This window comes from Schistocerca piceifrons, chromosome 1, assembly GCF_021461385.2.
Source record: "Schistocerca piceifrons isolate TAMUIC-IGC-003096 chromosome 1, iqSchPice1.1, whole genome shotgun sequence".
Classification (NCBI taxonomy): domain Eukaryota; kingdom Metazoa; phylum Arthropoda; class Insecta; order Orthoptera; family Acrididae; genus Schistocerca; species Schistocerca piceifrons.
In genome coordinates this window covers 1170282284-1170295120 of record NC_060138.1, presented here as the reverse complement: position 1 = coordinate 1170295120, position 12837 = coordinate 1170282284, and the positions used below count along the sequence as shown (strand labels likewise).

Sequence of the window (12837 nt, the reverse complement as noted above, 5' to 3'; positions counted from 1 at the left end):
ATACGGGAAACTCTACCTGTGCTGCTAGAACATGTGCCTTTACAAGTACGACACAACATGTGGTTCATGCACGATGGAGCTCCTGCACATTTCAGTCGAAGTCGATGGATTGGTAGAGGTGGACCAATTCCATGGCCTCCAAGCTCTCCTTACCTCAACCCTCTTGACTTTCATTTATGGGGGCATTTGAAAGTTCTTGTCTACGCAACCCCGGTACCAAATGTAGGGATTCTTCGTGCTCGTATTGTGGACGGCTGTGATACAATACGCCATTCTCCAGGGCTGCATCAGCGCATCAGGGATTCCATGCGACGGAGGGTGGATGCATGTATCCTCGCTAATGGAGGACATTTTGAACATTTCCTGTAACAAAATGTTTGAAGTCACGCTGGTACGTTCTGTTGCTGTGTGTTTCCATTCCATGATCAATGTGATTTGAAGAGAAGTAATAAAATGAGCTCTAACATGGAAAGTTAGCGTTTCCGGACACATGTCCACATAACATAGTTTCTTTCTTTGTGTGTGAGGAATGTTTCCTCAATGTTTGGCCGTACCTTTTTGTAACACCCTGTATAATGGTAATACAGAATTGAGGAACCAGGTTTTAAATTGTAAGACATTTCCAGGGGCAGAAGTGGACTCTGACCACAATCTATTGGTTATGAACTATAGATTAAAACTGAAGAAATTGCAAAAAGGTGGGAATTTAAGGAGATAGGACCTGGATAAAGTGAAAGAACCAGAGGTTGTAGAGAGTTTCAGGGAGAGCATTAGGGAAATATTGACAAGAATGGATGAAAGAAATACAGTAGAAGAAGAATGGGTAGCTTTGAGGGATGAAATAGTGAAGGCAGCAGAGGATCAAGTAGGTAAAAAGTCGAGAGCTAGTAGAAATCCTTAAGTAAAAGAAGAAATACTGAATGTAATTGATGAAAGGAGAAAATATAAAAATTCAGTAAATGAAGCAGGCAAAAAGGAAAACAAACGCCTGAAAATGAGATCGACAGGATGTGCAGAATGGCTAAGCAGGGATGGCTAGAGGTCAAATGTAAGGATGTAGAGGCATTTATCACTAGGGGTAAGATAGATATTGCCTACACAAAAATTAAAGAGACTTTTGGAGAACAGCGAACAACTTGTATGAATATCAAGAGCTCAGATGGAAACCCAGTTCTAAGGAAAGAAGGAGCATATAGAGGGTCTATGCAATTGCGGCGTACTTGAGGACAATATTATGGAAATGGAAGAGGACGAATGGGATATACGATACTGTATGAAGAGTCTGACAGAGCACTGAAAGACCTAAGTCGAAACAAGGCCCCGTAAATAGACAACATTCCATTGGAACTACTGATAGACTTGGGAGAGCCAGCCTTGACAAAACTCCACAATCCGGTGAGCAAGATGTTTGAGACAGGTGAAATACCCTCAGACGTCAAGAAGAATATAATAATTCCAATTCCGAAGAAAGCAGGTGTTGACAGATGTGAAAATTACCGAAATATCGGTTTAATAAATCACGGCTACAAAATATTAACACGGATTCTTTACAGACGAATGGAAAAACTGGTAGAAGCCGACCTCGGGGAACATCAGTTTCGATTCCGTAGAAGTTTTGGAACACGTGAGGCAATACTGACCCTACGACTTATCTTAGAAGGAAGATTAAGGAAACGCAAACCTAAGTTTCTATCATTTGTAGACTTAGAGAAAGCTTTTGACAATATTGACTGGAACACTCTTTGAAATTCTAAAGGTGGCAGGGATCAAATTCAGGGAGCTAAAGGCTATTTACAATTTGTACAGAAACCAGATGGCAGATATAAGAGTCGAGGAGCATGAAAGGGAAGCAGTGGTTGGGAAGGGAGTGAGACAAGGTTGTAGCCTCTCCCCGATGTTATTCAATCTGTATATTGAGCAAGCAGTAAAGGAAATAAAATCCATGGAGTAGAAATAAGAACTTCGAGGTTTGCCGATGACATTGTAATTCTGTCAGAGAGGGCAAAGGACCTGTAAGAGCAGTTGAACGGAATGGACAGTGTCTTGAAAGGAAGATATAAGATGTACATCAACAAAGGCAAAACGAGGATAATGGAATGTAGTCGAATTAAATCGGATGATGCTAAGGGAATTAGATTAGGAAATGAGACACTTAAAGTGGTATATGAGTTTTGCTATTTGGGGAGCTAAATAACTGATTATGGTCAAACTAGAGAAGATATAAAATGTAGACTGGCAATGGCAAGTAAAGTGTTTCTGAAGAAGAGAAATTTGTTAACATCGAGTATAGATTTAAGTGTCAGGAAGTCGTTTCTGAAAGTATGTGTATGAAGTGTTGCCATGTATGGAAGTGAAACGTGGACGATAAATAGGTTGGACAAGAAGAGAATAGAAGCTTTCGAAATGTGGTGCTACAGAAGGTTGCTGAAGATTAGATGGGTAGATCACATAACTAATGTGGAGGTACTGAACAGAATTGGGGAGAAGAGAGATTTGTGGCACAACTTGACCAGAAGAAGGGATCGGTTGGTATGACATGTTCTGAGGCATCAAAGCATCACCAGTTTACTATTGGAGGACAGCGTGGAGGATAAGAGTCGTAGTGGGAGACCAAGAGATTAATAAACTGAGCAGATTCAGAAGGATGTTGATTGCAGTAGGTGTTGGGAGATGAAGAAGCTTGCACAGCATAGAGTAAGTTGGAGAGCTGCATCAAACCAGCCTGTGGAGTGAAGATCACAACAACAACAACCACATATTAGCGATTTAGTTAATGTGTGCAACGACGAAGGGTCAGTAAGAGCTGCAAATATATTTTCGGAAGGTAGGAGATACTCTTGGTCCTGTTAAGGTGAGCCGTCGCGATAAAATCCAGGCGAAGAAGTAGAAGCACTAGCGCACTCACGCGCACGGAGTCTCTCGTAAATAATTTGCGTGCATAGATGTCATCAAAATTAATTTAACAGTTTTCTTAACAACTTTCTCGCTGGAAGTTTCAACGATATCCAACAGAACGCCATCTCATCAGCGACGACACTTTTCGTTATGCAGGAGGAACAGTTTCACATCTCTTACGGTATTTTATTTTTTATGTCGGAATACTTTTAAGTTTTAACGATAAAATATGTATCACGTGAATCTATAAATTTAGAGAGCCTTCATACGTTACTTTCACTCCAAATACGTCAGTGGTTCTACTTTTTTCCCACAGATTGAATTAAAAAACACATTTTTTTTTCAAAATTTCTTGTAACGTTAACTTTTTTCGTAGCGGCTGGCAAGAACTTTATTTTGAAAAGTACTTCATAATATCCTAGGCTAAAAATGTAGATGTCCAATGTTCTTTCAGAATTTTTACTTAAATTTGAATTTTTTTATTATTAGGAGATGCAAGTTAGTGCGATTTGTAACACAACAACATTGACACGCTGCAGCCACACGCCCACAACTCTCCACTGACAGCTCACAAATGACTTGTTGAATGCACAGCTGTTGTTTAGAGCTGCTAGTTCAAGCACCCGCCGTAATTACTGCACTGATGTCCCTTGTACACCACCAACAAAATACGTCTCGGAATGTTTTGGATGGACGGTGCATAATGCGAATATGCAGATCAACTCTGTATAATGCTCGCTTTTATACAATCCATTCTTTCTTTTAAATTGGTGGGTTAGCAAAGAAAAGCACGCCATGAGATATTATTAAGCATAAATATGCGAAATACGTTAAGACGTATATCTGTTTGTATCCGAAACTAACGATTACGTGGACGGTAAGTTGCTGAACATAACTGTTTGAGTTCAATAGTAATTTGGCAACGTTCTACCTTAGTCACTTACTCTCAGTCCACGTACTATGTATACTGTTTTTGTTCTGTGTTGTACAGAAATGATTCTAGGTTGTTGTTTCCGAACCATGGATGGTTCTCAATTTAAATTTAACTTAAATTTATCCATGTTTTATAGAATTGAGGTCAGCTACAGTATTGCAAACTTATGAAATGATTTTTACTGCTTGTTACTTTTCACTAATGTTAACAATTCATAATCTTCTGAATTTTTTAACTTTTTAACTCTCTTTAATATGATTAAGGACAACATGTGTGCAAGTGACTCAGTACCATATAAAAAGTGCCAACTGCACTTGACATTTGTGTTACCAGTGGGACGTCGTTTTCACTAGATAAAGAATAGCTGCTCTCTTCGACTGAACAGGCGTTAGGAGACAACCATGTCGACCGACCGCCGTGTCATACTCAGCCGATAGGTATCATTCGATACAGATATGGAGGAGCATTTGGTGAGCAACCGCTCTCCTGGCCGTAGTCAGCTTTCGTGAACATCCCCCAGGCTGTGACTAAGCCATGTCTCCGCTGTATCCTTTCTTTCAGGAGTGCTAGTTCTGCAAGGTTCGCAGGAGAGCTTCTGTAAAGCTTCGAAGGTAGGAGACGAGATACTGGCAGAAGTAAAGCTGTGAGTACCGGGCGTGAGTCGTGCTTCGGTAGCTCAGATCGTAGAGCACTTGCCCGTGAAAGGCAAAGGTCCCGAGTTCGAGTCTCGGTCGGGCACACAGTTTTAATCTGCCAGGAAGTTTCATGTGATTACATTTTCACGCAGTCTGGGTGCATAGATCCTGAGAAATCAGTATCCAGAACAACCACCTCTGGCCGTAATAACGGCCTTGATACGCCTGGGCATTGAGTCAAACAGAGCTTGGATGGCGTGTACAGGTACAGCTGCCCATGCACCTTCAACACGATACCACAGTTCATCAAGAGTAGTGACTGGCATTTTGTGACGAGCCAGTTGCTCGGCCACCGTTGACCAGACGTTTTCAATTGGTGATAGATCTGGAGAATGTGCTGGCCAGGGCAGCAGTCGAACATTTTCTGTATCCGGAAAGGCCCGTACAGGACATGCAACATTCGGTCGTGCATGATCTGCTGAAATATAGCGTCCACTGGTCAAAGTGCCGTCAATGCGAACTAGATGTGACCGAGGTGTGTAACCAATGGCTCCCCATACCATCACGCCGGTTGATATGCCGTATGGCGATGACGAATACACGCTTCCAATGTGCGTTCACCGCCATGTCACCAAACATGGATGCGACCATCATGATGCTGTAAACAGAACCTGGATTCATCCGAAAAAATGACGTTTTGGCATTCGTGCACACAGGTTCGTCGTTGAGTACACCATCGCGGGAGCTCCTGTCTGTGATGCAGCATCAAGGGTAGCCGCAGCCATGGTCTCCGAGCTGATAGTCCATGCTGCTGCAAACGCCGTCGAACTGTTCGTGCAGATGCTTGCTGTCTTGCAAACGTCCCCATCAGTTGACTCAGGGATCGAGACGTGGCTGCACGATCCGTTACAGCCATGCGGATAAGATGCCTGTCATCTCGACTGTTAGTGATACGAGGCCGTTGGGACCCAGCACAGCGTTCCGTATTACCCTCCTGAACGCACCGATTCCATATTGTGCTAACAGTCATTGGATCTCGACCAACGCGAGGAGCAATGTCGCGATACGATAAACCGGAATCGCGATAGGCTACAATCCGACCTTTATCAAAGTCGGAAACGTGATGGTACGCATTTCTTCTCCTTATACGAGGCATCACAACAACGTTTCACCAGGCAACGCCGGTCAACTGCTGTTTGTGTATGAGAAATCGGTTGGAAACTTTCCTCATGTCAGCACGTTGTAGGTATCACCACCGGCGCCAACGTTGCGTGAATGCTCTGTAAAGCTAATCATTTGTATATCACAGCATCATCTTCCTGTCGATTAAATTTCGCGTCTGTAGCACGTCATCTTCGTGGTGTAGCAATTTCAATGGCCAGTAGTGTAGCTTCTCAATTGGTCTCAAAATGGCTGAGTGCACCTCGCTTGCCAACACCTGGCAGACTCGGACGGTCAGCTATCCATGTGCTAGCCAAGCCCAATAGCCCTTAACTCCGGTGATCTGATAGGAACCGGTGCTAGCATTGTTGCAAGGCCGTTTGCGCATAAAGAATAGTAGTAGATCCAAAAGTGAAACCTCTGTGACCCCACTAATGATTTCTCCCCATTCACCAAAATTTTCTCTCCTTCCGTCGTAGTCTGATTTATTCAGCTCTAGATTTTTAAATTCTCTCTGTTCTAGGTGGTTCAAACCATTAATATTTTCTGGAAGAGAATGGTGAGTCGTATCCGATCGTGACAGAATTGGTACTGCTCTCAAATATTTACGGGAGTTGCATGTAATCATATATGACGGCTGTTCTAATGGCAAACCGGGTTAGATAACCAGTAAAAACATAATTTTTTTAGGAGGCATTGATGGGGGTACTGAATTACAAGCTCTTCGAAATTGCAGAATCACCAAATCAACAAGTTTCCTCTATCCATGAAATTGAAGTTATCACCTGTACAACTGACTGAAGTAACACGAGTGAGGAGTTGCAGCATAAAATAGGTTTCCCGAGTGCGAGCCCCACCAAATATACACGGATGCGCCCAAACATTATGATCACTGCCCACCAGAAGTTGAATCTTGGCGTTTCGGGCAATGGCGTGATGGGCACACCAGAGACGAATGAGTTATCATTCTAGCGATGATACTGGTTGCAAACAGAGAAATCCACTGACATAAGCTATTATGAGAAAGGGCCGGTTGTTGTGGCCCAGTGCCTCGAAACGAGCATCTCGGGAACTGCAAAGTTGGTCTACTGTTCCCCTGCTACTCTCGTGAGCATCTACAGAAAGTGCTAGTAGGATACTGAAACCACATATAGGTGACATGATGGTGGACGTTCACATCTCATCACAGAACGTGGAGTTTGGAGGCTTGCTTGCTCTGTATACCGGGCAGGTGGACATATATAGCAGATCTGAAGACAGAGTGCAGTGCTGGTGCAGGCACCACTGTTTCAGAGGACACTGTTCAGCATACTGCTGAACACTGTGCTCCGCAGTAGATTGCACATCTTCCCTTGTGGACCCGATGACGTCATCAATCATAATTGCAATGGACGCAGGACCATTGAGATTGGACCATGGCTCAGTATAAGCGTCGTCTGCTCAGATGAATCAAGTTTTTTGCTACACCAGATTGATGGTCGTGTCCAGATAAGCCATCAGTCAGACAAATGGCTTCTCAAAACACGCACTGCACCACCTACGCAGACCGACGTGGGGCAATGTTATTCTATGGGAAATATTTACCTGGGCTTCTACGGGAAACTGTCGTAGCAACGGAATACACCATGACAGTTATATAAACGGTGTTTTACTAAATGTCTTTGCCTCTGTAAGTTATGAAGTAATAGGCGACGGAAATATTTATTGCGGTAGGTCACCATAAGAAACGTTACATTGTCTGCGGAGCTATGAACATAGTTTATTGTGTTATTCTCCAAAGAGTTACAGCAAAAAGATACAATTTTTTAAATAGAACCATAGTTGTTTCTATCGTGCACTGGAATCAGTAGCACCAGCTGTGTATACATCAATTCAAATTGCATTTCTATCACTTTTAGTTAGGGAGCTACAACCCTTCAAAGTTTCAGGGGCAGATACCACACGCGGTACATAATACATGGCTATGTGGTGGGTGATCGATGTTCTGCCGGTGGGAAGTTGATTTAAATGAGATGTTGAATTGTGTGTCCATGTTCCTGAATGCACAATGCAATGCGCCTTCTAAAGGATCTACGAACGAGATGTAACATCGCCGGTGTCACGGAGCAGCATGCGTCCTCGATTCGCCGTTTTAGATCATCTGGGTATGTGGGCTCAGTGACATCAACACGATCCTTTAGATATCCCCACAAAAAGAAATCTAATGGCTTTAAGTCGGGCGACCTTGCGGGCCATGACTGAGGACCATGGAGCCCCAACCACCTTCCTGCAAACCTGTTGTTTAGTTCCTCCACAACAGTACGCACAGAATGGGCTGGGTGACTTCGCGCTGCATCCACATATGGACTCTCGTGTGTAGATACACATGTGCAAGGAGACCACCCAAACTGTCAACTATAAACGCGCGATATAACTCAGCTGTCAGTGTACCTGGGAAGCAGTGTGGATCGATGATTTCAAAATGGTTCAAATGGCTCTGAGCACTATGAGACTTAACATCTGGGGTCATCAGTCCCCTAGAACTTAGAACTACTTAAACCTAACTAACCTAAGGACATCGCACACATCCATGCAGAACTACTTAAACCTAACTAACCTAAGGACATCACACACATCCATGCCCGAGGCAGGATTCGAACCTGCGACCGTAGCGGTGGCGCTGTTCCAGACTGAAGCGCCTAGAACCGCTCGGCCACACCGGCCGGTGATGATTTGATTCCCAAGGATTCCACATCATACATTAATAGACCACCTACGTTGGCGGTCGACAGGTCGTACCCACCGAGGATTGTCTGCGGCCCAGTAGTGCAAGTTATGGCGATTCGCAGCACCATAATTTGTGAACGTGGACTCATCAGAGAACACAACACCTTGTAAGGACTCCAGCGTGAAATTACGCATGGACCATTCACAGAATGTAACCTTCGAACGGAAATCGTTCCCATGCAGCTTTTGGGTCAGTGACAGGCGGTACGGGAGAAACCTGTGGTCGTGTACTATACGCCACACAGATGTGAGACTGACACCAGCGACTGCAGCAACGTCTCGTAAGCTTACATGAGTATCGTGGTGTACTGCAGCTAAAACAGATACCTCCGTCTCCTCCCTGCTTGCAGTTTTTCGTCTGTTACTGCGGCGCATTACTAAGCTGCCTCTTTCCCGAAGTCGTTGTTCGGCACGTAGGAACGTAATGGCTGCTGGAGCTCTTCGCCTAGGATATCTCACGGCGAATGCCATGGATGCTTCAGTGGCATCGTGTCGGCACTCGCCGAGCATCAGCAACATGCCAACGTACTCGATGTTCATGTATGCCGTCTTCATCCGATGTCAGTAACTGTGGTACATTGAGCCCCGTTTGTTTTTGTGGCTCAAACTGTCAGGGATAGGGCCGTGTGCGGCGACAGTCGGCAGTCTAACAGCGCATCGAGGAAGCTTCTCGCTCCGTGACACCGGCGACGTTGCAACTCGGCCGCACCACGTTTAGAAGTCGCATTGCGTTATGCGCAGCGTGTGTGGTATCTGCCCCTGAAACTTTGAAGGGTTGTAGCTCTCAAACTAAAAGTGACATGAATGTAATTTAAACTGATGTATACACAGCTGCTGTTACTGATTCCAGTGCATGATAGAAACAACTATTGTTCCATTTAAAAATTGTATCTTTTTGCTGTAACTTTTTCTATAATAATACAATAAACTATGTTCATAGCTCCACAGACAGTGTAACGTTTCTTATGGTGAACTACCGCAATAAATATTTCCGTTGCCTGTTACTTCGTAACTTACAGAGGCAAACACATTTAGTGAAACACCCTGTATATTACATGAATGTTACTGCGGACCATCTGTATTCCTTCATGTTTGGTGTCCTTGCTGACAGCAGTAGCATCTTTCAGCAAGGTAACTGTCTCACGAGCATGATGTTTTAGCCGCCAAATTCGCCTGATCTGAAACCGATGGAACACATCACAGATGCTATTAGATGTCAACTCTGCCCTCGCAAACCACGGGGCCCGTAATTTGCGGGAACTGCGTGACATGTGCGTAAGTATTTGATTCATTAAATTCTCGGAAACCTACCAAGGAATTCGCGGCTGTAATGCGTTCCAAAGGTGGACCAACACAGGGTACATACCATGTAAATGACTAGTGCATGACGTAAGCATGTCGGATGGAGTCAGCTGTCATGGCAGGAACTGTTCTCCGGCGATGTGTCATCTGGAGAGGAACTGTTGCTGTGAGAATATGAACTTTAAGGGCACTACAGATGTGGATGAAGGGTGCACCATGCGACTCAAGAAAATTTGAACATTCTGGACTAAAATTACAAAAATTGAAACATTTTTTTGTTTGGCTTTACCTTGATGGTCATAGATACCGAATGAAACAAGCAAGTTTACCGCCACCATTTACTGTTTATTTCCACAACACGTTTTAAAGGTTCAAACGTCCATAATCAGGTTGATTCTATGGATTCTTGTGTTATGATTCTGGAGTAATCTCGGGCAATGTCCGGTAGAGACATTTATATTTTCATTCGTACTTTCAGTCAAATACCCCTAAGAACTATGAGCCATGTACTGAACTAGTGTTTTGTTTTTCTCTGCTAGGCAGTGCCGCAAGTTACTCCAAACTCGTAACATAACATACAAATGCTAATTACTCCATGTAAATGCACCTAATGATGGAGATTTATGCCTTTGAAACGTGTAACGGACAGAAATAAACTGTAGCTATTTCATTCGATACACAAGTGGGTTCAAAACTTTTATTTCCTGCTTTACAATAGGAACAGCATACAGTGGCTTCTTCATGTCATCACAGGTAAGACCAAAGATTTTTACATCTGCCATTTCATTTATGTACAGTGATACTTCTTTTCATTAAGAGTGCAATACTTACCCATGTCCTTGAAATACTATATTATGTGCATTGATATTCTTTCAGAATCTTTGTTCTGTGTTGGAATATGGGTTTTCTGTTTCAGGTGAACAAGACTCTACAGCAGTTGCTTTCCAGTGATCGCCTTGTTGGAATTATGAAAATCTTATCAGACCGCATATCTACAGAGGACATTCTTTACAGTGCGGACAACATGGACACAGATCTCGATTCTGACGCCAGTGGATTTTGTATAAGGGCATCGAATGGAGATGCAGTCGCAGTTGCCAGCACTCTCAACTCAGTGTCAGTATAAATACAGTCCCAAGCTGAGTATGAATCAGCTGTTAACTGCCTGCATCAAGAAACATCCATTCTTTGAATGGGGGGATGTGTGAACAAAAGTTGAAGTGAATTGTAGTAGTTGTGTGTGCTATATCAGACTCTTGCACTGTGTTCCAACAAATTGTCAGAATTCAGTCCACCAATGCTGCTGCACAGCAAACATAAAAAATATGTCTTTGAAATTTCCTGGTTTACTAACATTGTGTGCCAGTTTGCGACACGAACTCATGATTTCGCCTCTTCTGGGCATGTTCTTACCCAGCCTCACAGCATTACTTCTGCCTGTATCCTGATATGTATGCACAAAATATCCATTTCATGGCATTCCAATACAACCGAGAGGTTCCATCTTCAGCTCTACTGTTCTGACCACAAGCAGGTCAATCGGGTCCAACCCACCACTGTGTCATCCATCAGCCAATAGCATCACTTGGATGCGGTGTGCTTGTGGTCAGCACGCTGCCCTTCCAGCCGTTGTCGGGTTGGCATACCCAGACACACCACGACTACTTGGTCAAGTATCTCCTCAATTGGCATCATGAAAGTGAGTGGATCCTGTTTCAGTTCTGCCACCAAGGAAAACTCCTTGGCAGTATCAGGAATCGAACCTGGGTTCTCTGAGTGATCAGCTATGAAGATAGACAAAGTTCGTCTTACCTCTTAAAATACAATTTCTGACATAGTCCTCCATAGAAATTTATCCAAGAAGGGATCAGATTGTAAAACTGACTTTTTGATATAACTGATTCGACGTGTTTGAGAATGTGTCATACGCCTGTAACTAAATTCGACAGGCAGTACACTAAATGTTTCGTATGTCAGCTGATTGATAGTTTTAACTCAATACTTTTTGAAAGTAAATCATAAAATTCTAGAATTTTAAATATGGCAGCACTTCAGCAATGGTGCACATAGAAACTTGATAGGACTGGAAGTAACAGCCAACTATTTACATAATTAAAGGTTTGTTAACCCTTTACCATACTTTCGACAAAAATTAATTTGTCTTCTTAATAAGAAAAATGGCTTCAGCATCCATTTATGTCAATATGTGATTTTACGAGTTCGTTTTTCTTATGAAGAAGACAAATTCAAATTTGTCGAAAATACACTTAGAAATATTCACAAAAGATACTTTTTTCATATAACAATAATGTTACTTTCACACAGCAAATTAAAAATCTAAAGAAGGAAACAATTATAATAACTGGAGATCAGCTTGTTGGTTAACAAAACCAACTGCAGAAATGTCACTGATTAATACTTTTCGAAATTAAGAAACAGGATATAAACTTTACAACGGTTATTCAGCTATGACCCCATCTTCAACACTTTGTTTGCTTACAGAATTTCATATCGCGATAACGGATTTATAAAGCTATTTGCTTGCTTTATGTTTTTCAGATTTGTCTGGTGTAATTAAATTCAAATAAAATCTGCTTTGAAAACTACATTTTTTGGTTGTTTGGATGAAACGTAACTCCGGCCAGACAAACGTGGGCAGCCTTCTGAAACAACCTCAAATTGGCCGTTATAACCGACTCATAACATGCATAGGACTTACTCAGTATGGTCCTCGTCTTCCCAGTTTAGTACGTTTTTGTGCAGACATGAAAAAAACTAGAGTGTTGAATTCGTAATTCTATTGCTGCGTCTCGAGCTGTATTGCACTCCGTGGAGTTCGAGAAAGTCACCATTGCTGGAGTAGAGATCTTTTGACCTTGAAATTTCTTATTATCTTCTGTCTTGTAGCGCAGAAAATGATATTTTGTCTCTTCAGTCAACACATTTGATTCCATACACGAAATCCGGATGAACTCTCTCACGTTATTGTAAAATCATGCTTTTGAGAATCTGTTACAACCGCTCTGTGACTGTAGAAAGGAATGTGATATGAGCAAGCAGTAATGGATCTTCTTTGACCACAGACAAATGGTAAATCATTGTTGTGCAGCAGAGGGATGAGGCGTCTTTGCGGAAATTGTGGTC

The 12837-nt window shown here is 42.8% G+C and overlaps 1 protein-coding gene across 1 annotated transcript in view; it reads left to right on the top strand.

Moving 5' to 3' along the window:
* The window catches only part of LOC124778903 (glutathione hydrolase 1 proenzyme-like), a 125067-nt gene that overhangs the window by 98284 nt on the left and 13946 nt on the right, over positions 1-12837 (top strand). The window contains exon 7 of the mRNA XM_047253674.1: positions 10610-10809. Within this exon, the coding sequence (XP_047109630.1) occupies positions 10610-10809 (200 nt within the window). The remainder of the gene's footprint in view (positions 1-10609; positions 10810-12837) is intronic.